Raw genomic sequence first — 26,897 nt, forward strand, 5'->3', positions numbered from 1 at the left:
ATGTTTTAGGGAGGAACCTGTAAAATCTGATGGTTTTAGTCCACAGGGCGACTTTCAGAGTATTTGTTTGAGGGTGGGCTTACAACTTTTGGGAAAATTGCATACTAAGAAATTATGCTATTGTTTTCCAGAAATCAGTTAAACTACTTGGTTTTATCTGAATTGCCTTGTTCCCTCCTCTATAGGCATTTGGATTTAATCCCAAAGTTGACAATTATGTTGAGAAGGCAGTTGCTGTGTTTGGTGGATTTTATATGCTTTTCTTTGTTGAAAGGACACTTAAGATGCTACTGAAAACATATGGACAGGTAAATGAACTTGACTGAAGACATTTGATGTCCTGTTTTCCCAGGCTCCCAAATAAAGGCAAGAATTGTGAATTATATGAACAGTCTGACTAGCAAATATTAAGAGAATCAGTGTATTGACAGGTGTAAGAAAAACATCTGACTCATATCATTTGGAACTATTAACCCTGATTTATTGCAAAATAATGGATATGGATAATTTGTATTCTCTTTATATTCATCAAATAAGAACATACATGTTCCCTAACACAGAGAAAGTGGAAAGCAACCACAGAATCCAGTACCTAAGAGTCTGTTTAAAGAGGAAATGTTAGGGAAAAAAAAAAAAAGAGGAAATGTTAGCACTTCAAAGAGCTTGCATTGCAGATAGAGTAGATATAAACATTTTTCTTTTATAAATGAAATCAGTGGACCATTTTCTTATCTGCATGCTCATCTTCTTCCTTCTTATAACCTTCTTGTTTTATTCACATGTAGAATGACCATACCCACTTCGGGAATAATGACTTTGGTTCTAAAGAAAAAAACCATCAACCCAAAACACTACCATTACCTGCAATCAATGGTGTGACATGCTATGCCAACCCTGCAGTCACAGAGCCTAATGGACACATCCACTTTGACACTGTCAGTGTAGTGTCCCTCCAGGTATGTTACACAGATTGCGTTTTCTTTTACTCTTCACTGTTCTTTTAACTATGAAGGGGGTGGAGAAACAGTCAAGTCAGTATTTCACGTGTCCATATGTGTTAGACATGCCTACCTTCATGGGATAAGCCTGCCTTCTTTGTGCTCCCCGTCTGGATGCTTAAATGCATGAGTTAAAGGAACTGTGGACTCTTGGTCTTGAGACTGATTTTTCTCTAGGGTTGTTTAACCATATGTGAGCCTTTCAATTAGATTCACTCAATCCCTCCAGTGAAATTAATTCAGGACATTTCTGCCACTTCAACTTTTTCAAGATCCCATCCAAAGGATCCTCAAAGTGGTTTTGAAATTGTAAGAAGATTTGAAGATTTTGAAAGTTGTGTTCATTAATTAACTGACTTAGAATTTATGTTTGCACTGTCTGAATATTAATGGGAACCATTTTTAAAGCAAGCATTACACACCAGGTAATATGCTAGGCAATTATTGATTTTTATCTTATCTATTTTTTTATAACCACTACTGAAAGTAGAGGTTACACTCTTTGTATTATGACTATTTTCATTTCAAGTGATAGAAATCAAACTTAAATTATCTGTGACCAAAGAATTCATTGTTGGAAAGGAACTGGGGTCTCGTATGGGAGAGCCAAGCTTCTGGGACAGGAGGAACCCTGGAAGCAACAGAGCCACAGCAACCCTTCTCCTTCTCTGCATGCATCTCAGCATCATTTTGTTCCTTTCACCCTGGACTGTTGCTTCCAATAGTGGGAAACACAGTCACTGATGGCTCCTGAGACTTACATTTTACAATTTCAGAATTTAAGATGAAACTGACCTCTTATTCTTAAACCCCCAATTCCTGTAAACACTTCCTTGGTCCACCCTCTGCTAGGTGGTCACTTTGGACTAAACTAAGTGTCTAGATGGCCAGGCTCCTTATTGGGCTTTGAAGGAACACTAGTGCTAAACTAACAGGGAATTATTTGTTGTCATGTAACAAATAATGCTTGCTACTAAGATTTTCAAAGAATATAGCAATGTCTAAATAGAAAATTTTACATAATACTTACAATTAACATTTTATTGAGTGTTCCAGGTCTGTGCCTTTAGCAGTAGACTAATTATCTTACCATCCCCGTAAACTAGAGGACAAATACTGTTTTTAATTAGGATTCTAGGACTTGGAGATGCTAGCCAACCCAATATAGAATACAGATGGAGTAGACTGGTGATTATAAAGGTGCTGGGAGGACAGTGTCTCTGGTGTGCACAGTAATTATCATCTGGCAGATGGAGAGGCTAAATCTTCGGTGTGACTCATCCAGTAAATGAAGATCCACAAGCTACAAAGTCAAGCACAATAGAAAAGTGAGCAACTGAGATGAGAAGGAAAAACAACCACGAAAAATAAAAGATAGAAAAGAAATATTTGAAAGAGGTTGTTAAGGAAAAAAAACAACAAAAAACAAAAAACAAAACACACACGAGTTTTCTTTTGGAAAGAAAAAACATTCTTGGTCATATTCTTCTCCCACCTGATGAAGGTAAAATTCTCAAGTGTGTTCGAATCAGCCTTGTTTAATATTAAACTAGCTGGACATTATCTCAGGTAGTGTAATGAATGATGATTTTAATTAAGATTTATCAGAGAACATGCTAATGTCCAAATAGACGATTTCTTGTAATAGTTAAAGTGAACAATTATAAGTGCTCCACGTCTGTGTTGGAACAGTTGATGGCTTATTTGATCCTCACAAACTAGGTTTAAGCACAGTTATAGTTATGATACTGACATAGAGATGCCAATCAAGCCACGAACGTTCAGCTTCAGAGACTGGAAGCTTGGGTTGCACTGGGCTGTATGATGCTGGCGGCTCTTCCTTCTCCACAAAGCTAGAAACAAAATGATAATGTTAACTCTTCATTCAATACATATTTATTTTACTAAGAAGAGAGAGATGGATTAGCTAAAGAATATTGTTTTCTGAGGACATGATCATGCAGGGTACAATAGAGGGAACATAGAGAATAATAGTGAAATAATAATAGTGAAAACCTGCCCTTCCACTGTGTGTCTAAATTCTAGCTGCTTTTAGGCAGGCTTTGGCAAATAATGCATCCTTGTGAAATCATGGCTGAACTTTGATGAAAACTGCAGAAAAACCAGTTAGCTATGCTGCCAATTTAAACACTGATTAATGATTCTTTTAAGCCAGACACGGAGATACAGGTCTATAATCTCAACTCTTAAAAGGCTTAGGCAGGACAATTGCAAGGTCAAAGCCAGTCTGGGCTCCAGTGAGTTCAAGGTCAGTTTGGTTAACTTTGTGAAATTCCATCTCAAAACAACAACAACAACAACAACAACAACAACAACAACAACAACAACAAAATGAAGAAAAAGGACTGGGGATGTACCTCAGGGCTGCAGTGCCTGGTTATTCTGGGCAAGGCTGAGTTTAATCCTCAGTACCACAAAAACCGACAAACCGAACAAATATCCCTTCAGGTATCAGCTGGCAAAGGTGATGCTCTACCATGAAATTTGAAGCCTGATTTGAATTCTTATCCTGAGAAAGATTTTTCTGTGTCCCCTAGAATTAACAAGACCAGGTCAGGCAGAGCTGCCCTTCCATGGAGAAGGAGTGTGACCCTGATCCAGACTTGAGCATGTTTTCCATTGGGATCTTCAGGTTCTGTTATATGAAGCATTGACAATACAGAGTTTTAAAATTATTTAAAGGGATAGTGACCCAATTAACAGAGAACAAGTTGTAGGAGTTGATTCTCTTCTTCTGCCATGTAAGTTCTTGTAGGTAGAGTTTTTCATAGGCACTACTGGTCAGCTCTGTCCCACTAGCTGATCCCAAATAACCACACATTAATTATAAATGCTTGACTGATAGCTTAGGCTTGTTACTAACTAGCTCTTACATTTTAAATTAACCCTTTTCTGTTTTTTTAGTTGCTGGCATGTGGCTCATGGCTTGTTACCTCATTTTGTACAGATCCTGCTGCCTCTGCATCTGGCTGGCAACTCCCAAGCCTCTGACCTTCTTCTTACAAGTATCCTCATATTCTGGCTCTCCCACCCAATCTCTTCCTGCCTAGCTATAGGCCAGTCAGCTCTTTATTAACCAATAAGAATAATACATATTTGCAGTGTATAATGATTGTTCCACAGCAGGTTTGATCTCAGGTCATCAGGCTGATGGCAAGTATCCTTACCTGCTAAGCCATCTTTCTGTCCCCACAAACATTTTCTTTTTAGCAAATCAAATTGCTCAAAAGCTTAGGTTAATTAAGGTATTAAGACTTAGCTCTGCCTGAGGATGTTTCCAGTAAATCTAAGCACCATGACAAAGGTGAGTCCTGATTTACATTGTTTAGAAATATTAATCAAAAGACTATTTGTGCTGGACTTGTACAGGTTTTCATTAATTTTTCTAGTAAATATTTACTGAGTTCTTGCTCAGTGCCCTAGACGCAGGGGGCTTAGAGGCAAACACATTCTTCTACCTCTTAGTTTGTATAGTGGAAATTGTAGCAAAGACTGAAACAACAGGTTATGGGAAAGCAATATGTTCTTTGATGGAAATAAGCCTGGTGACTGACATGTGGGAGCTTCTTTGCATAGAACAATCAGGAAAGATTCCCTTAACAGGTCAACAGAGGATTAGGTAATGAGAAGAGCCAGCCATGAAAATATCTAGGAAAGGAGTGTCCTGATAATGTATAAAGTAGCCAGTCATGTCTTGCAAAGGGAACTGCAACTTTAATGGTACGAGATTATTGTGTGTTAGCACAGTACACCATGATTTCTCTATTTTGGAACAGAAATGACTGGGATTTCTAACCAATATGAACAATAAATCCATGGACAGGTGAGAATGAGGCTAGAATTCTAAAACATACTTCCAGGAACTACACATCTGGTGAAGAGGGAAGAGAAGATATGGCCCTGGATGATCCCTATGTAACAGGTCTTGACATGAACTGCACAAATAGTACTGTCCTTCCTTCCTTCCTTCCTTCCTTCCTTCCTTCCCTCCCTCCCTCCCTTCCTTCCTTCCTTCCTTCCTTCCTTCCTTCCTTCCTTCCTTCTCTCCTCCCTTCCTTCCTTTCTTCCTCCCTCCCTTTTTTCCTTCCTCTTTCTCTCTTTATTTCTTTCTTTGTGTTTTTATTTTTGTTTTTCTGTGTAGCCCTGGCTGTCCTGGAACTTGCTCTGTAGACCAGACTGGCCTTGAATATGAAGACCCTTCTGCCTCTGCCTCCCGAGTGCTGGTATTGTCCTGCCTGGCATGGACATTGATTTCTTGTGAAAATTATTTTGTGAACATTTTGTTGAAGGAATAGCAAAGAAGAACAAAGATTTAAACAAACTGACCAGCATACTGCTATTTCAAATGGTCTTTAGATGATATAGAAATGTAAATAGAATTTAAGGAACCAAGTTGAAGGGCCTGGTGCTGTGAGCTAAGCTACAGTGGTTATAATAAAAAATGTTTTATGATATTGAATATTATAAAATAATTTATTATAGATGATTCCATTGAAATGATAGAACACAGTATTTAAAACTTGTGGTTTGTTTGAATTGGATTCAGGAATTAAATCAATAACATCAGATGCTAATGTTTCAACAGAGTTAAATGTTTTTTCAAAAATTGAAAAAAGTAAAAACTATTGAAATTATGAATTGAGAAAAGTAGTTTAACTTGATATGATATTGATAGGTTATAAATTATATAGTAATCTAGATTCTCAATAGCATGATTCTTGATTCTTCTTGAAATATAAGAATTAAAGAAATATTATAGAATAATTAAAATGTATGACTAAGGAATGTGGTATTTTATTATTTATCCAAACATTTCTGGCTTATCACACAATAATAAGTATGCAAAGCTGTTTAAATTTAGTAGTCTCTAGTATTTTGTCTGTGTTCCATTGTGTAAAACCAATAGCTTTAGACAATTTAAAAATGTTATCATCATGTATTTATCACAGTAAATGTTAGAGGTGAGTTGACAGTTCCATTTATAACCTTTAGGTATTTAGACAAACACTGAGATTTCTTTACACCTAGTCAACGTGAAACAGCAGTCTGTGTGACATGGGGATGTGCGTGTGGAATGCACATCCAGTTACTCAGTTGTCACTAGGTAATGTGAGGCATCCTACCTTGAGGTTGACTTGTTCCTTCCTCTGATATGGAGGGGTCACATTAACCTCTGTATGTGGGACATTTCTTTCTCTAGGACACACAGCTTGGGAATGACTGCTCTCACTAGATCTTGATTCCTTAGGAAAATGAGATCCTTGGTGGTGTGTGTTAGCACTTCCAGGCCACTAGAGGGACCATCTAGCTCATTCTTTCTGCAATCTGCAACCAGTCTCCTACTTGTTTATAATAAGAGAAAAATTACTCGGCCATTTGCAGAAGTTGATTACTTCTTGTTTAAAACTGAGGTACAATGAAGTGGAATTTATCCACAAAGTAGGTGATGTCAGGGAGCCAGACTACATCAGCAGCTGATATAAAATGATACTCTGTAAATAAAAAAAAAAAAGTGTTTTTGAAATGCTTGGATCTCTGTGAGAGTCTTACAGTTTTAAACACATCAATCACCCAGTAAGTATTTTACAAGTATCTTATGTGTTCCTGGTGCTCTTCTAAGTCCTGGTAATGTGTTAGAGGGATGGAGGGACACATTGTCTGCCCTTTGGTATGTAATATACACAAAGCATTAAAATGTTACAGAGAACTGAAATCTCAGAATCCTCTCCTCTTCTCTCCTCTCCTCTCTTCCCCTTCCCTCCCCTCTGCTCTCCTCTCCTCCCCCCCCCCCCCTCTTCTCTTCTCTTGCTTCTCTCTCTCTCTCTCTCTCTCTCTCTCTCTCTCTCTCTCTCTCTCTCTCTCCCTTCCCCTCTCTTCTGCCCTGACTGATCTGGATCTAGAATCTCTATATGAGAATATGTGGGGCTTGCTTCTCAGTTTTGCTTTGTTTTGTTTTGTGGTCATTTTTCCTTCCTTTTGGCCTGGAGGGTGAGAAGGCTGTAGTATATTCCTGGCTTTCTGTCTTTAGAGAAGGAGACTGGACCGCTCAAAGTATTGACAATATATCTATCTTCAGCATGGGGCTCAATTTCAGCCTTGTTTGCTTTGCCTGTGAATGAGGCTCTTGGGTTCGACTTTCCCAAAAGAAAATCTCTAGTTCCCATTGGTGAGGGCCACCTGGCTGCACTGGCTTAGAAGAAAGCATCTGGGGTTCCTAATGTGCCTCTAATGGACATATTGTCAACTAGTTCTTTTTTTTTAAATCATTTTGTTAGTTCCACTCTATCCTCATGTAGTCTGCCACATACCAAGTATTTACTATTTTAAAAATTAAAACGGTATTTTTTGAGTCTGGGTCTCTCCAGGTAACTTAGAAACTCATGCTTGTCCTGTCACAGTCTAAGTACTGGGATTGCAGGGATGAGCCACACTCTGGCTCTATGTACTATTTTAAATCATAGAATTTGAATGTCACATCCTTTAAAAACCAGATGTCATTTCCTATAGGTGTCTATGGTAAGAACTGGTTAAAATGGGAAACCAATGTTAAGATTCAGTAAGAACTCAAAAGAGCCAAATTGAAGGTTTTTTGCCTTAAAATTTTTTAAATTAAAATATAATTACATCACTTTCTCTCTTTAATCCTTCCCATATTCTTCCTTCGCCTACTCTGAAATTTCTTTGATTATTATTGTACACACACACACACACACACACACACACACGTATTGTATATAACATATATAATACACACCTATATAACATAATATATAGTATTTTATATAGAGACACAAATATATAGATATACCCTACTGCGTCAGTTCAGTGTTACTTGTATGTATACGATTTCAGGCTTGACCACTTCTTACTGGATAAGCAGGTCAGTGCCCTTCATAGTCACTGTTTCCTTCTGCACTGAGTGCCAAATACTGTCTGTGAGAAGTGACTTGGGTGCTTCAGTGAGATCTCCCCGTGGGGTCTGGCATCCCAGTGCCCTGTTCCCCATGCTCCATATGACTTCCTAACAGAAGCATTGCTCTAATCAGTTCTGATTACAGAAGCACTTTAGGAACAAAGCTGCCTGTGCATGGAGGAGGCCTGCAGAGTGAGTCCTTTTTGACTCCACAAATGAGTTAATTACAGTTTGATCCTTTTGGTTATAGTCTGGGCTGTAGAATATCTTGGCAATAGCTATAAAAACTGTCTTTGAGGTTTTTTACCCCACATTATTCTTAAATTTTAATTTTTTAAAAGCTGAAAAAATTGCCAATCTAAAAAAATTGCTCTAAAAAATTATGCTCTTAAGGCAGTGATGCTTATCCATAGATGGTGGTGAGTTTTCTTAAGGACCCATCCATACCTGTGCCCGCTGCTGCAGCCCCGTTTGTTAGCATATGTCCTGAAACCAGTACAAGTGCATTTATCTAAACATGTTCTATACTAAATTGCTTTCACTAATCAAGCAAGACTTATCCCTATTTATAAAAATTAGTGAGGTTTTACTCAATTAGGCTTGATGTCAAGTTAATTTTTCCCCATTAGTATAATGAACAATTGCTGTGTTGCTCTATTATGCATGTGGATTGATGAAAAGTTGAAAATTAGTGGCAAACATTATTTTTTTTAAATTTGGAAAACAAAGAGAGAAGGGAGAGGTCTGAGTAAATTATTCTGGCTATCAGAGGAGTCGCTTAGTTTTTACCACGACAGAGCCCAGCTGCAAACCAGCACAAGCCACACAACATTTAAACACGCACCCAATGATGGTGGCTCTCCAGCATCCACTTTGTCAAGTGTTTTTTTTTTTTTTGTTTTGTTTTTTTTTTTAAGATTATGTTATTAAAAAACTATCTTGTAATTATTGGTCTTGCTAAAGTAGGTTTCTTTTTCTTTTTTTTACTTCCTCTACTACCCTTTCAAAACTATTTATTTTGTGCTCTGTTCTTTACATGCCACATCCTGCAGCTTGGGAATACTGAAGCAGGACCTGGTAAGTTACCATTTGCTTCATGGGTTTCATGATGGAAAGTTTGCTAAGCAAAAGGAGCTTTGTGGTTCAATGAATGGCATCCATGTTTCTTGCAAAGCTCTGGGGAGGTAGAATTTGTTTAATGCATTAATTAATCTATGATCTATTTTTTCTATATATTTAAAGCAAAGATCCCAAGCTAGAACAATCACAAAGCTAAAGTATTCTGCAGATAAAGTATGGCTTTGCCAAGATGATTTTTGGGTCTGACATCATTATGTTATATAGTAGAGTCTTACACTCACACAAACACACACACACACACACACACACACACACACACACACACACACCCTTTTCCTCCCCCCCCCACATCGTACATAAACACACCTATAACCACATTAACACCTGCTTATATTCATCTTTCTATAATGATGTTTATTTAGTTTATGACTGAGGCAAACATCTAGATTAAAGAAATCTCATTTTTGTAATGATTACTGCTTTACAGATAATGATAATGAATAAAACATAATGGAAGGCATTTGGAGGGCAACTTAAATGTCCATTCATAACAAATGGATCTTCAGGGTAAAAAGCAGATCATTGATTGGCTGGTAATGTTGATCTTACTATGTGTCTGCTTCTTTAGAGAATTTTCGTCCTGAGAATCTCAACTCGATTAAATTAATTGTCCTCATTTATGCTCAAGTGGGGATTTTCTCTGGCCTTTAATTTTGCCCACCATGCTTATCAGTGCTCCAATTTATCAAAAAGTCTGGTAAGTTCTGAGTTCTAATCGGTAGAGAGCCCAATTCTTTTCGAAGCGGTTGAGATATTATTGCTTTTTAATTCTGTCAGCAGGCGTAAGAAGATTAAAAAAAAAACCAGATTGTATTTTTATCAAATATCTTACTTGGGATATCAAAGAGCTTAATGAATATGACTTCATTAAACCTTCATAGCAACTCAGTGGAGGTGGATAGAAGTTGGAAACATTTACTAGTGGAAAAAGTGCACCAATAAAGTTTACCTTTGAAGGCTTGTTAAACCTTTCAGGTCTCTGATTTGATACTTTATAGTTTGCCCTCCATTACTGCTAGATTACAAAATGCCTTTGGGGGAAAAAAATGAAGTGAGAGATCAAACATTGTTCATAGTTTTCTAGACTTCAAAGCAAAACTCAAATCTGGAAATTGTGTTGCAGTTGGAAAGTAAAATCACAAATTGCTCATTGGGTAGATGCCATGTGTGCAGAAACAGCTCAGACTCTCTGTGTATTTTATGTATTAGTTTTTGCCCAGATTCCATAGTTTTGGACTCTTATATGAAAACAATAATAACAACCTTAAATTGAGTTTCCAGATTACATATGCTATATTGTAGAAGCATTTTATTCTCTACATGACATCTTGCTCCATGAATTACATCCCTGAAGCTACATGAAAGTGTAGGAAGTAGTCTTCATACCTTGTTCTTCCATCATGCAATATCAGGTGATCACTTCTATGTGTCAGACTATATTTCACATCCTTGAGATACCACTGCAAAGAGATGACTAGTCAGACAATCTTTCTGTTCATTATGGGATACACAGCCCAACATCATAGGGCTACAAATGCTGGGCACGGAATTAAAATGCCATGAGGTAGTGTCCAAGTGTCCACATTGATTTGGGTGGTCAGAGAAGGTCTCTTTGAGAAGGGCGCGTTTAAGTCCAACTCTAAGCCATGAGAAGGAACCATCTCTGTAAAGACTGTAGAGAAGAATTTTGGCTGAGCTAACACCCAGTAACATGTCTCTAGGTGAGAAAGAACTGAATGGTTTCAGGAACACAAAGATGGTCTGAGTAGCTAAGAACAGTGTGGATGCTGCTACACAATGACAGTAGAGAAAATTCTAGATGGGAGCTCTTCAAATAAGCATTACTGTATTCTAACGCAGTATAGGTGACCTAAGCAAGATGTTGGTTCTCAAATTACTTTTTATTAAATGTGATGAGATTAGAAGAGTCAGCCAAGGAAAAAAAGTGTAGTTTTCCACATCTGTTTTATTGTCAGGAAACAACAGAATGTATGGGTAGATTCTAAAGCCCATTGATGTTCTTTCCCACAGAGGTAGGAGTTACTTTAAGTAAAAGGTGTCAACATGCCTCCAAACATCTCACATCAGACCAGCACATTCTGTTCAAGGACATACTTGCTTGAGTCACTGACATTGCCCAGGATGGGGCCCAGGAAATAGCAATAAAACAACCCATTATTGTTCCAATAAATCCCTGGACCCAGAAAACCTCAAGACTTTTGACATGAGTTATGTCAAGAAAAACAGAAGTATAGCCATATAATACAAATGATGAACTGGCTGGCCCCACAACCCAGCAACAACAAGCACCACTACAGCAGCAGCAGCAGGAAGGCAGAGGCTGTCCCTTGGCTGTTGGCCTTTTGTTATGCAGGCTCTGAGTCAGGCAGTCTGACTTCAAGTCCTGGATTGTGTGCTTTTTTAAACTCAGTGATCCTGTTCAAGTCCTTGCTTCTAATACTTTTATTTATTTTTGTAGTTGGAAATTTAGCATCATTTATCCTCAGATGAATCAGAAGGTACTTTTCAAATAAGAAACATTTGACAGGTTACATATCCTTTCTATGACTACTTTAATGATCCCTCAAATAATCTAAAACAATGTGTATGTCTTACAGAGAAAGGAAGGATGGCTGTCAGGGAAAGTCTGTTCCATTCTACAGAGTCCTCTGGGACATGTTGGCTGGACTCTGATTTCAGTAACATGCTTTCCCATTCGGTATCAGCAGAATAATCTACCTGTTGTTTATTTTGTTATAACACCCCTTAACTGCTAAATACTGGGTTTTAATATTTAAAAAAATTCCCCACCTTTCAAGAACATTAAATCTGGTCATATATGTTTTGAAGATAAGGAATGGGCAAACATATGAAAAAGTGCCTTTGTGCTTTCTGAGGTTTGCATTATTTAGAGAAACCGAACAAGGAAAATTTCCTGTTCAGTTCATTCCATATTTTATTCTTTGGAAGGATCTGAGTGGATGTTGTATGAGGTAGCAATTTGTGAGGGTGTTCTGAGGAAAACAAAATATACTTTTGCTATGAGCATGCTTTTATTTATTCAACCAATGAATATTCATGGAGTGCTTATCATGCTAGATATCTGCTGGACAGAAGTGAACCCCAGGTAATAAGGCCCCACATTTCCTAGAGATCGTACTTAGTTTGCTTGGTATAAGCATTCAGATCCTGTCTCATTTCCTTTCTAGAGGCATGTTATGTTACTTGACTTCCTCTTTCCTCAATGTCCTCATTTGTAAATGGGAATAATATGTGCCCAAGACTGCTCTGAGGACTAAACAACCTGCATGTCAACCCTAGGATTGGAGTAAGTGCAGTGCTGTGTGAGCTGTTATTATCAAATGCTGTGTGGTGTGGGCTCCAGGAGTAGATTCTACATCTTTCATCTTAAATTCCTCACTATGAAAACATCTTTCTCATAGTATCCCATGAACCTTTAGAATGGCATGGCACCCCTCACCTCACCCCCCTTTAATGTGGCTCCCACCTCATACACTTTCCACTTACAGAACAGACATTTCCTGTTTTCCCGAGTATGGAAATACAGACCCCTTTCGGGTCACCTCTCACAGAGAAAGGCTTTTGATTCTGCTTCTGTGCTGCTCAGTTCTCTCCTGGCAGCCTGCCTGTTTCCTAGCCGTCCTAATTGCTTGTTCTACAACAAGGGCTGCAGTTACCACTGGCTTTCAGGTCCCTTCTCATCCGTCATTCTTTGCCTCTTATCACTTTGCCAAGCTCCTTGCCCTAATCACCTCTGCCAACAGAAAGAATTTCTTTTTCCCCATTCATCCAATCAGTCATTTGTATTGCACAGGGTGAGATCCTTCATCTTTCAGTTCTTCTTGACATCATACATGTTAAATGTTGTGTACACAGCAGGCAGTGGTGGGACCGGGTCCCATCCTCCGTGGAACCCCACAAATCCATATTTCTGTATTTTGGAAATGCTTCTTTTCAAGGTACTGACTACTGATTTTTCTAGCTTATATTAAAACTTAACCAACCTCTGGTATCTCTTGAAAGCCCCTTTAAGATTCCTTAGTGATAAATAGGCTGGAGAATACTTTATACAGATTTATAGGAAATGGTACCCTGTTTCCTGAACGTACCAGAGCATCAGTGCTGTTGGCATCTGTAGCAACAGGAGGCAGAGAGCTGGAAATAGTCCATTAGGATGACTGTAAATATTTAATTAGTACGTAGTTTAAATTCTAGTGGCAAATAGTAGCAGATTTCTCAAAAACCTTTAAAGTTTCTCTTAAATTAGTTTTTTCCCCCAAAGTAATAAAGTGATGTGGTCCCAAATGAAACATGAGTGACAGTTATTTCTACTTGATTATTTAAACTACGACCCAAAACAACTTGACTCATATTCCACAGAAGAATTTTCTCTCCAGAGAAAGAAAACAATTTTAAGTTTCTGGCAATTGTTATTTTCTTGTTAAGGGTTATTTTTGTTAGCCCAGAAAGTTGTAGAAGTAGCTTTGAGATTTTCCTGAAATCAAATGCCTGTCAACTTAATGCATTTGAATTCTACTTAGCTATATGTGTTAACAACCGAATTAATTTCTCCTTTATTACATGAAATTTCACTTTGGTGACAAAGAGCTGAGGAAGGACCCCTTAGCTCTGAAATACAAACATTGAAATCATTAGAAAACCTAGTCATAACAGCAAGACTTATGAATATTTTATATTTTTAGAATGCCTTTAATACTTTATAATCCTTTTGTGTCTACTTAACATGATTTTATTTTTCTCATTAAAATATGTGTAATGGTGCATATACTATTTGCGAACTCTGTGTTGGGAATGAAATTAGACTGCCCTTTCCAGAAAGAGATGAGGCATTTAAATGAAGATAAACAGTAAAGAGAAGAGGGACAATTCACAGGACTTTGGGAGGGAGTTAGTGAGCTGTGTAGGGAGGCTCAGTAACAAGAGGCTAGAATTAGCGGAGTTAATGGTCTCTACCCTAAGGACCAGAGAAGGAAGGTTTCTTCAAGAACTGAACCCTTGGTGGTCTTATTTTTATTGGGCTGGTCTCCCTTGAGCAGGCCTGCTGTGAGTGGAGTATGAAAAGTACCCTCTCCAGACTCCCTGCATTCTAAGGATGATTGCTGTCTCATTCTGTATGACATCAATTCTTCCTAGAACTGGTGTAGTGACTTCATCTATCTGCTGGCTTAGGTCCATGAAGAACCTTATATCACTAGGGGCTTACTCTTCTTTCAAAGATCAGAAAATGATGCTGTTCCCTAGTACAAGCATGACTGTCTTGAGCAGTAGGCTCTTTCAAATCACCAAGTTCAAGGTCTTGGGGACAGGTAATAAGAATTCTTCAAATTTTAATTTAAGACTGGTTGCTCTCCCCTGTAGCTGGAGTTGAAGGTGTGCATTTCATAGCTAGGGCTGCTACCTGTGACTATTTTTCACTGGGGAAATTTTTATGAGACTCTAGGAATACAGATATATAAAGTAAGTATATAAGCAAAGCATGTACTGATAATAACTTGTAAAAAATTTATCTTCAGATATCTTTGGGACAGGTATAATTTCACCACTCATTAAAAAGACAAAAGCAAGTTTGCCTGTGAATGAGATGGATGAGCTTGTTCATTTTTACATCAAGTATTCAATCTTTGCTGAATGTTTGATACTGCAGGATATAGATCATCTTCAACCTTTTTCAGAGTTGATTAATATTTTGATTTTATCATTGCAAATGCCAAAAATGCTACTTGACATAAATACATAGTAAAGAATGGAAGGAATAGGGTTAAGTCTATTTCAGATTTTCTTTTTTCTTTTCTTTTCTTCTTCTTCTTCTTCTTCTTCTTCTTCTTCTTCTTCTTCTTCTTCTTCTTCTTCTTCTTCTTCTTCTTTTGCCAATACCAAACCAAAATTCACTCAATGATTTATTTGGAAAAATGAGTAATTCAAATAGCAGTTTACAAATCAAACACTTGAATATAACACAAATCAAAATATACTGAGAAATGATGGTATAAGAATATTAAAAGTCTGCTTGTCATAATTAAACTATTAATGTTTCTATAAAAGCAGAAAATATTGTGTGTACAGAATACTATTAGCTAGTAGTCTTGAATCTGAGCTGAGGTGATTCTGACAAATGTTCATTGGCATTGCATGGTGCGACAGCATTGCATGGTGCGACAGCATGCATGGTGTGACAGCATTGTATGGTGTGATAGCATTGCATGGTGTGACAGTATTGCATGGTGTGACAGCATTACATGGTGTGATAGTATGCATGGTGTGACAGTATTGCATGGTGTGACAGTATTGCATGGTGTGACAGCATTACATGGTGTGACAGCATGCATGGTGTGATAGTATGCATGGTGTGACAGCATTGCGTGGTGTGACAGCATTGCATGGTGTGACAGCATGCATGGTGTGACAGCATTGCATGGTGTGACAGCATTGCATGGTGTGACAGCATTGCATGGTGTGACAGCTTTGCATAGTGTGACAGCTTTGCATGGTGCCAAGTACATGTGTTCAGAACCAAGGCTGTAACGTGATCAAAGTAGGAGAACACTGTTGAACACTTCTGATTCAGTTCTCATTTGATTTTGAATTCATTTTGGGTCATTGGATGTACAGAAATCATTCATTGTTGTAATTTTTTTGTGATTCCCCCTACTTTCAATTATGTGAACCCCATTGGGATCTTAATTTAGGGAAACTGGACTCTGTAGCATACCTGTAGCTGCTCCAAAAGTTGTAAATTCTCTGTGTCAGAGTTAACACACACACACAATCACACATACTCATACACTTACACATATGCATATGCACACCTACACTCAGTCACACACACACACTCATACTACACACACTATACACACATACACACATACATACTCATACACATATATTCACACATACATACACTCACTCACATACACATGCAGATATACACTCACACACATACACACACTTACATATACACACTCACATACACACACTCATACACACATACATGCTGGCATGAGGCATCTATCCACAGTCTATAGAGAGCGTGCTAAACTTGCTGGTCCCTTTGCTTGTATTCTAGCTGAGCTTTCACTAGGGCACCCAAAATCCCACCCAGGCGCTTCTATGGGACTAAGTGACCTGACCTGTACATTCTATAAATGAACTGATTGTACTTCTTGTTTTGCTGAAAAATAGTGTGGAGGCCATTTTTAGAGACGACCTTGGTGTACTATATAAATCTCTAAAAGATGCATAATGCACAAGTATTAGAGACAAAGAAGGTGTGTATCAGATAGTCTTTGTGAGTCTAATGAGTATTCCCTAATAATGAGAGGGGGTCTAGAGTCATTGTCCTGGCCAAGCATAGCCAGCTGGTCCATGTTGTTTTTGAGCAGGGGAGCTCAATATCATCTTGGCTTTCCACAAGTAGGATGTTTCTTGAGCTCAGGCAAGCCAGGTCAGATCTGTAGAGGAAGGGAATGTTAGGGCTACAGTTGCCTCTCTCCCTACTATTTTGTATGTGTGCTCATTCAGCAAATATCAGGATGGCTATTGAAAGGCACAGAGTGACATTGCAATCAGATTTTGCTCACTTCATTATGGATGCTATTTTCTGTGATCTCCTCTGAGATTTAGGCAAAGAGAATTAGTTTCATACCCTGGCTTTACTAAAAGCCCCATCCATCCTTACCATTTATTTACAGGCATCTTTGCTGTCAGTTTTCCAGTTTTATGTTTTCAAAGTTATACCCGGTTGAACGTAGCACCATACCTTAGGTCCTTTCCTTTGTAGGAAGTAGCAAATCAGACATTCCATCTAAAGTCCTGCTTATATGACAGGGTCTCACTATGTCACCCTGGCTTGTATCAGGAATCTTAACAGGTCTTATTAATAAGAACAAACCTGAGGCCAGTTATTGGGGTGAATGCTGGAAGACCAGAGAGACAGAACAAGCCACAGCTACCTCACTTCGCCACTTCCTCAGCTGGTCTTATTTCCTCAGACTGGAAGCTTCTGAGTCCTCATCCACATGAATCTCAGCTGAACTGTGCTGCTCCAAAGCCTGAATGCTTAACCAGCCAAATTCTTCTATTTTCTGGTCTTCACGCTTTATATATCTTTCTACTTTCTGCCGTCACTCCCAGGGATTAAAGGCTGGATTTCTGGGATTAAAGGCGAGTGTCACCAGGCCTGGCTGTTTCTAATGTGGCTTTGAACTCAGAGATCCAGAGGTATTTCTGTCTCTGGAATGCTAGGATTAAAGGCGTGTGCTACCACTGCCTATCCTCAGGTTTAATATTGTGGCTGTCCTGTTCACTGACCCCAGATAACTTTATTAGCCTGCACAATATTTTGGGGAACACAATACCACCACACTGACTGGCCTGGAACTTTGTCAACCAGGATGGCCTTGAACTCATAGAGATCTGCCTGTCTCTGCCTCCTGAATGTGGGACTAAAGGTATGCACAACCACACCTAGCTCAAACTGCGTTTTTTCAAATCATCTTCTGTTTGTAGTTGAAGTCTTTCAACTTCATTTTATAGCTCTTACTTATGTTCTATTAATTCCCATTCACAGACACATTTTTTCCAGCCTTTATTTACATGGTTTTCATTTCTTGACATCTAGACCCTTTTGCCAACCATGCACTTTTCTGTAGGTTACTACATTCCCTTTTAGCTTTCTACCCTGGAAATTATTTTGCAGTGTGGGAATACAGAATTTAACCTATTCCTTACATGGTCTCTTTTCTTTGCCTTCTCACCAATAAAGTGCAGAGACAGTAAGCCATAACAATAATCATGTTGCCTCTCTCAGTACATGATGAAATTGACTGTGCATTATCTGGATCCATGAAACAAACAACGAGGCTTGCTCTGGTGGGTTAGACATCCTTTCCTTTATGCAAACAAACCTGGCAGGCAGCCTGCTACATGCACACTTCCTGTTAGTGGGAAGACCTTTCAAGTCCTCATGGATCTACCATTCCCTTTGGGTAATTTTCTCTTCGATCCCCACCCCCAACCATGGCTCTACTATTTTCTTTTTCACCATATTAAGATATGTTATGAGCATAAAGATATATAGAATATCTAGAAAATATGAAAGTTTTTTTCTTTACAAATACCCAAAGAGCACTATGATGAGAATTTTGTATATATGTTTCCAAACATATTTGTTCTCAGTCTATGAAGGACTTTACAGAAAGGTGTCTATTAGCCATGCTATTTTTTTTTGTTTTAATCTGACATTGTGCTTTGCACATGTTTGCATGTGAAGAATGTGACTATTCCCAGTGTTTCATGGAGGGGTGAGCCGTGTTTATGTGGTTAGTAGTCTCCTGGAGGGCAGCTTGGACCTCTTGTCCTTTGCTCGTCTCCCTCCTTCTGGTTTTCCTCTTAGTCTTCTCCATCAGGTTCCTTTCCCCATTTTGACCTTTCACCTTCTGTCTTCCTCCTTCTTCCTGCCCCTCTTCTATTCTTCTTCTTCTTCCGAGTCCTCCCTTTCTGTTCATTTCCCTCGTCCCTTATGTTCTTTCTCCCTCCCCATGCTTCTCTTGCCCCTCCTGTGCCTCCTCTTCCTTTTCAACTTCCTTGTGCCTTATTGAAACTGTTCTAAGAAACCACTCACACCCTCTTACACTATTAGAACTTCTTCCTCCTGCTCTTGCTTCCTGCTCTCCAGTGTAAGTGCTGCATCTCCTTAGCTTCCCATCTGCATTCACGAATTCCTACCTACCCCCATTATTACTCTACGTTTTGTCTGACTTCATTTGCATTAATCAGTCAAACAAGTGTTTTTAAGCCGGGAGATGGAGGACACCAGGAGAACAGGGCTGACCGAATCAGCTAAGCAGGGCTGACATGGGCTCCCAGAGACTGAAGCAGCAAGCGCAGAGCCTGTTGGGTCTGCCCAGGTCCTCTGCATATGTATTATGACCGTTAGCTTGGTGTTCTTGTGGGACTCTGAACTGCTTGCTCTTGGGTCTTTTTTCCTCCTACTGGGTTGTGGGTTGTTGTGTCCAGCCTTGATGTGAGGGCTTTTGCCTTGTCTTACTGTGTCTTGTTTTGTTGTCTCGTGGAGACCTGCTCCTTTCTGAAGGGAGACAGAAGGGGAATGGATCTGGGGTAGAGGGGAGCTGGAGGTGATAGGAGTGAAGGGAGGAGAGGTTGGGGTCGGGACTATTGTATGAGAGAATAATCTATTTTCAATAAAAAAATTGGCGGGGAGAGGAGGGGAAAGAGTCTTACTGAAGCTCGCAGGGCCAATCTGGTCAGAAATACCCCTCCAAAACACAGCTGTAGATCTTGGGCTATAGTCTGTCTCACAGCTGAGGACTGAAATATCACCAAGAGTAAGACCAAGCAAGGGACCAAGCCAGCGATAGCAACAGGTGAGCAACAGCAGCATTAAGCAACATTTTGAAAAGAAAGATGGAGGGAACCAAATCCACTAGCACATTTAGCTTATTTAGTGTTCTCTGCTTAGTGACTTGTTCCAGGTGAATTATGAAAGAAATGTAATTGTTTGCCTACTTGATGACTTTGGTTTGTTCCAAAGCTATTAAAAATATATAGCCCTTTACTTTCTCAATAGTATAATTTGAGACCTAAACACATAGAGCTCAAAGGAGGTCTGAAAAAGTCAGTGTGGTATGTGTTTGGAGGTAAGAGGGCCAAGCCTAATATATGAATGCAATTTCTTTTGTTGAATCAAAGGCATTTGTTTGTAGGATTTCAAGACTCAGTGTTTCAGATGTTTCACTAAATCATTGCCAGTAAATCAGGAAATTGTAAACATGTGAATAGTTAGGTAAGCCAGATGGGAAAGTGAAACAGTTGTAATTCAAATCTGCCTTATTAAGTGTAACTGGACAGCATGTTTTACCACACCAAGGTCACTTTCTCTGTGGCTTCCCCATGCTACCTTTGTTTTACCTCCAGCAGTCAGTCATTGCTTCTGGACTCATGGAACTTTCACCAAAGATCATTATTATTCATTATGTCATGTACTTAAGATACAGTGTAATGGATGACAGCTTATGTTGGAGTGGATGTGGAGCAAGGGGAACACTTCTCTACTGTTGGTGGGAGTGTAAACTTGAACAGTCACTTTGGAAATCAAATGTGCATGCCAGAAACCTGCCAATTTGAGAGAGAGAACTAGGAGGCTGTTCTTAGCTCCGTTTTAGAATCTTTTTTTAGGTTTTAGGTGGAAACTCTTGCCAACCCATTGGGCACCATTTGTAGCTAGTTTTTCTCTCTGGGTCCCACCAAGCCCTGGCAGTCCTGTAGCCCACTTATAAAATAAACATACAGATGCTTATATTATTTAAACTGCTCGGCCATTAGCTCAGGCCTACCATTGTCTAGCTCTTACTTTTATACTCAGCCCATTTCTGTTAATCTATATGTTGCCACGTGTCCATGGCTTTACCTGCTGCCTTTACATGATGCTTCCTGGATGGCAGGCTGGCGTCTCTTCGTCTTCGCCTTCCTGTTCTCTCAATTCTCCTCTCTGCTAGTCTCACCTATACTTCCTGCCTGGCTACTGGCCAATCAGTATTTTATTTATCAATCAATAATCCACAACAAGAGACTATATTTTCCCATAATACTCTGTATATTATTTGAGTATGGCTGTTGCTAACAGATATTCTGATTGGATGCTTAGATAGAAGTGGGGAGAAGAATTAGAAACAAAATGTTTACCAGTTCTTTTGAAGTGCTTTCCTACTTACAGGCAAGTTTACATTGTATTATCATTTTCTGTACATTCTAGAAAGTGCTTTAGTAGGCATTTATCATTGGAGTTTTTAAAAATTGTCAAATTTATGTAACTTGAAATTCTCATAAAGAGTATGCCAAAAAAATTTCTATTTTTTATTGTTATTTTGAAATGAAACAAGTGTTAATGCAAAGGCAAGCCTGTGCTCATCACACTTTCCAGAATTTCTAAGACCAACAGAAATCTAGAGCACTGAGAACAGCATCCAGAACAGAGTGAACTTAGTGAGTTGTTGTGGAAAGAATGGATCACTGTTCATTCACTTCAATTCATGACAGAAGAAATTGACAGGATAATTTGCTAATGGTCATGTGATGACATGGCAAGTGGAATGAACATTTCTTGATGCCATTATGTTTTAATTATTGATGTGATATTTAAATTTTGATATGAAGACAACTTTCAATTTTGTTTTTGAATAACTTCAGGATGTGCGAATATATCAAATTCCTAGGTTAGTATCTGTTATATCATTGGAAGGCAATTGTAAGACTTTGCTCATACAAGTCAAAGAATTGATTGAAAGGGTGACTAATTTAAAATGTAAGTAAGTGACTTGTTGAAGGTGTGTCAAGTGATTCATTTCCTCTCTCCCTGCCATAATCTTTTTGTTCCCCTCTGTGATGTATTATTATGGTTTCTCATATACTACCAATGTCTTTAAGTTGGAACAATATGTCTCCCCTGGGACATAACCCATTTCTTACTTCTCTGGATTTTTTTTGAATGTTCAATCCACATTGATTTTCATATTGTTTGATTTTTCTACTATTTTACAGGATGGAAAAACGGAGTCAAGTTCATGTACCTGTTTGAAGGGGCCCAAACTGTCAGAGATAGGAACAATTGCTTGGATGATCACACTCTGTGATGCCCTCCACAATTTCATTGATGGCTTGGCAATCGGGGCATCCTGTACTTTGTCTCTTCTTCAGGGACTTAGTACTTCCATAGCGATCCTGTGTGAGGAGTTTCCTCATGAGTTAGGTGAGAAACCCTGCTCACAGGGCAGTAGGTGATAGGATCTTGTGATTCTGTGTGAGGAGTTTCCTCATGAATTAGTTGAGAGACCCTGCTCACAGGGCAAGAGGTGATGGAATTGTGCACTGGGCAAATCTGGCTCCTACACTGAAATGAATGACCTGTTGCTAGAAATAATAATCATATAATATAATAATAATTCTTATAAGTCTCATCCTCAAACAAAAGGAAGCACTGCTCACTTGATATTTTCTTCTTCTAGGGGACTTTGTGATCTTGCTCAATGCAGGGATGAGCACTCGGCAAGCCTTGCTATTCAACTTCCTTTCTGCATGTTCCTGCTATGTTGGGCTAGCTTTTGGCATTTTGGTGGGCAACAATTTTGCTCCAAATATTATATTTGCTCTCGCTGGAGGCATGTTTCTCTACATTTCTCTGGCAGATATGGTAAGAAATTCAAGTGTTTTATTTTATGTTAATTTGACTTTTACAAATGAGCATCTGGGTTATGCATTGTAGAGCAGCCTTTTGGCTTCCCATTGTCTTCACGGCCTGAGAGGTAATCCAGAGCTTTCCCATCTCAGAACATCACACTTTGTGAGTCACTTTGACTAGCAGTGACTTGAAATGGCTGTCCTCTGATCACTGTCAACAGTTTTCACTAGAACAGGGCTGTTTGCCAAGGCCTTCTTTTACTGTATGATGATAAAATGACTTCTATTGTAGTAGGTTCTTGTAAGGCCCGATCCCTCTTTTGCATACGGATGTCACACTTAGAAGAATAAACAACACGGTAAATAACTTTTTAAATTCAAAATGATTCACAATGAAAGCTTTTGAAGTTAAGCTAAAACTATTATACTAAATTAAGAAAAGTTAAAATTTAAAAATATTTATTTATTTTGTTTCAGAGACAAGGTTTCTTTTTGTAACAGCCTTAGCTGTCCTGGAACTCAGTTTGTAGACTAGCCTGGGCTTGAACTCACAGAGATAAGCCTATGTCTACCTCCTGAGTCCTGGGATTAAAGATGTATGCCAAAATACCCAGTTAAAATTTGACAATATTTATTTGGGTCAGTATGTTTTAATGTCTGTAGGTGTATGCCCGTGTGTGTGTGTGTGTGTGTGTGTGTGTGTGTGTGTGTGTGTGTGTGCTCATGTGTGTGTAGATAAATGCCTTTTATGTTTTCAAAGGTGTCATGGACAGTTTTCTAGAAAACGATATGTGAGAGTATGAAAATCAAGGAATTTTCTGGTTCAGTTCTTCAATTCACTGCTCAGTGAAGACCCTTGGAAAAGCAAAGATTCAGCTCTTAGAACCCTCACAGCACTTACATTGTTCTTCACAGAATTATGCCACACACTGTATTCCAGATGGCCACTTTGTTCCATGATGTAAAAAGGCTCTATTAAAGTTAGTCCCTTAATAGAAGTGACACAAATGATACTCTACGTGACAAAGTAGTGTTCTGGTTTTTGAGCTGTCACCCATTTTATCCCAGTAAGAACTTCACAGTGGTTCTGGCTTGCCCATGGGCCCTGGAAATCCCTAGCATGACTACATTCAGGGCTTCACAGCGTATGTAAAGCCCTGAGTGTGTTTCTAAAACTTGACTTACATGTCCGCTTGTGGAACCTTTGCAGTGAATACTATTGCTGAGAAAGAGCAAATTTATTTGTTTACTTTTTTACTAAAACACCTAGGATTTTATTTGTTTTCACTATAATGAAATGACTCTAGTCTTCAACCCTAAACCAATGCACAATTCATCATAAAACCTTGTTATTCTGTGAAGATAGAACAAGCACAATGGGGCAAACTGGAAAAGACAAGAAGGAAATCAAGTTACTTCAAAACACTGGCTCAGTCAGCTACACAAATTTGTCTTTCCTTCAGCCAGCCCTGAAAATCGTAAGACAGGTGGAGCAGCTGCTTTCTTGAGGACTCCTGTCCAGAAGAGCAAAGTCAGAATTTAAGCAAACAAAAATGCCACATGTCTAACAAGAAGGGTCCCAAGACCACACAAGCATGGTGTGGTGGCACAAGGCAGGGTGATTAGGAGTCCAAGATCATCATCAACTACATAGTGAGTAGCCTGGGCTAAGCAAGAAACAACAACAGAAACCAAGTCATGCAGAATATTAACAAATAGTTTAAAAATACTGTGAAACAAGAGGACAAGTAGTACACATGATGGGAGATGAAGAGGACCCCAGTGTAGCTCAGGAGGGACTAAAGAAAGTCACCAGGAATGTATGTCTGAGGGTGAAACTCGAAGGGTTGAATTCCTTAAAATTAGAGGTGTAGACAGTGGCATATGGGAAGAGAGTGAAGGGAGAATGTTTCACATCAGGTACATTCCATGTGCCTGTGTGGTTCACGTGACCATTTCAATTGTTTTACTCTGGATGTCCCAACGTACTAGAATTCTTATTGTGCGACCTGAACCAAAACTTTGACATGTCTGGAATAAACGCTCATTTCCTCTGTAGAAACCCCAGACAAACATTTCAGGTTTCACCACCAGATGGCGACAGCTGTTTAATAATGTGTCTTCTAGTTTCCAGAGATGAACGACATGCTGCGAGAAAAAGTAACTGGAAGAAAAACGGATTTCACCTTCTTCATGATCCAGAACGCTGGGATGTTAACTGGATTCACCGCCATCCTGCTCATCACCTTGTATGCAGGAGAGATTGAACTGCAGTAGTGGGAAGTGGGAAATGGTGTTAATGAAGGAAGACATTTCATAAGCAATAAAACAAAACATCTCCAAAGAGTAGCCTCTTTAGTTAAAAGAGATTTTTATTTTCAACTAGAAGCTAAGGAATCTAGCGACTGTGTTCAGACATGGAAGATTGATGAAATTTTGTTGTTAAAAAACTCTTTAAAAGGCTTTTGGTTTCAGTCTCACATGGCTGGTATATGTGGGCCTTTGGTAAATATCTGTTTTTTGGTGTTTTATGCATATTAGAAAATTATCATGAGGCAAAACACATGCATTCACAAGCAGACACACAGACCCAGACAAAAACACAATCTTGGTCATGTAAGACTTTAAATTTGGTAGGATTAAAAGAAAATGCAGGTGCTTTCAAAGTGGTCTTCCTTCAATTAATGTGTTCGGCTGCTTATAAGGGCAGGTGCATCAAATGTAGAGGAAAATCAAAAGAGCTCCAGTGCATCCATGAATGATTCCAGAGCCTTAATGATCCCCAGAAAGAAGATTGCTCACAGTGTTGTTCAGTTTTATGTCTCAGTTAGTGACTTATAGGCTTGTTTTGAAAGCTATTCCGAAGTAACACGAATTAGGAAACTTGGAAAGGCTTCTAGCCCTGTGAAGCTTGAGCTTAGGGGTGTGTCATTGAGTGTAAACTCAACCAGCTTCTGCAGAAGGTCAGAACGGCTTCACAGTGACTTAGGTTGTGGTTTCCACCCTCGGAAATGGCGGGGGACTGTGCAAGACTGTTCAGAACTCAGTCTCACCCTGTTCTGGGATTGCTTTGTGATGGTGAAGAATATGTTGGGTGGGAGAGAGAAATTGAATGTAATATTGAGCAATTTACTTTTTAGAGATGAGCATAATTATTTAGCAGGGAAAATTTCAATAAATGCAAAACAGCAGCTGGGCTGTGCTGTGTCAGAGACTGGCGATGGAAGCATGTGTTCATTAGGGGTGATTGACAGTCAGTTGGAAACATCTTCTTTTATGTTCAGCATGTATTTTTCCATATGGTATACCTTTGGAAAAAACTCAGCATACTGTGATTATTTTTCTACCTTTTGTAGGAGACAGAGCTTGTTGAGTTTTTGAGCAGGTAGTAGACCATTAGTCCAAATTGAACATCCTAGTCTCAATTCACACTCCCAAGTAACTTTAAAAAAAATCATGATTTGACAGTGATGAAAATCACTCATAGAAACGAACAGTTATCTCAGGAATGATGTTTTCCTACAATAACAATGTAAACTTGATAGCCATTTCACGTATATGTTTATGTATATATCACTCTATGTCTGACAGTTGAAAAATAGCATGTGACCAAACAGTAAACAACTTTGAAGCCATGTACTGTGTCAGTTATTTTTCTTTTAATATGTCTCTGTTTTGAATGACTATCATGTACCTGGTATTATGGGGGAGAGATACAAATAGGAAATGGATATTGTATTGTTTATTTCAAAGATATCTAGCAAATAAATCCTACAAAGATTTATTTTTCATTTCAATAAACGTAATCTATATTATTACATAATTCCTATCTGTGCTTAATAATCTTTGCTTTTTAAAAGTATAGGCTGTATGTATTTTTTAAAATAATTTATTTAATTTTACTTCATGTGCATTCATATTTTGCCTGCATGTATATCTGTGTGAAGGTATTAGGTCCCCTGAAACTGGAATTATAGGTAGTTGTGAGCTGCCATGTGGGTGCTGAGAATTGAACCTGGGTCCTCTGGAAAAGCAGCCAGGGCTCTTAACTGCTGAGCTATCTTTCCAGCCCAGTTATATGCATTTTTAAAGAAAAGATTTATGACACAATATTTTAAAAAGCACAATCCTGTCAATTAGCTTATCTTCTATGGAAGCATTCGGTATACTAGATGAATATTCTATAATCTTCAGTTTTTTGAAGAAGAAAGGATTTATTTCATATTACAGGTCGCAAATCATCATTGAGGGAAGTCAGGTCTGGAATTCAAGCAGGAACTGAAGCAAAAACCATGGTGGAAAACTGCTTACTGGCTCTTTCTCTGGCTTGTTTGGCTCACTTTAGTAACAGCTCCCTAGTTGGACTTAGAACCTACTCAACAAGAGGGAAATGATGGCTGGTACTGGAAGCCTAGCTAACGGTTCAGAGCTAGTGAAGTCGTGGATATTGGAGGAGAACCTACAACCACTACTTACTAAACTAGCATAATCATTAGATTTTTCATCACACACACGTGTTCAAAATATTATATATATATATGTATGTATGTATGTATGTATGTATGTATACACACACACACACACACACACAC

The 26,897-nt window shown here is 38.7% G+C and overlaps 1 protein-coding gene across 3 annotated transcripts in view; it reads left to right on the forward strand.

The window, feature by feature from the left end:
- The window catches only part of Slc39a8 (solute carrier family 39 member 8), a 63,364-nt gene extending 37,307 nt beyond the window's left edge, over window positions 1-26,057 (forward strand). For 2 of the 3 annotated variants that reach the window (XM_036191523.1, XM_036191522.1), the window contains 5 exons: window positions 186-308; window positions 786-956; window positions 21,670-21,877; window positions 22,134-22,318; window positions 24,433-26,057. In XM_036191523.1, coding sequence (XP_036047416.1) covers window positions 186-308; window positions 786-956; window positions 21,670-21,877; window positions 22,134-22,318; window positions 24,433-24,582 — 837 coding nt within the window. In that variant the 3' untranslated portion in view covers window positions 24,583-26,057. Of the gene's footprint in view, window positions 1-185; window positions 309-785; window positions 957-8,984; window positions 9,010-21,669; window positions 21,878-22,133; window positions 22,319-24,432 lie in introns of all 3 variants that reach the window. The other variant, XM_036191524.1, reaches the window with a different exon arrangement.
- Window positions 26,058-26,897: the final 840 nt, after the last annotated feature.

This window comes from Onychomys torridus, chromosome 6 (assembly GCF_903995425.1).
Source record: "Onychomys torridus chromosome 6, mOncTor1.1, whole genome shotgun sequence".
NCBI lineage: Eukaryota > Metazoa > Chordata > Mammalia > Rodentia > Cricetidae > Onychomys > Onychomys torridus.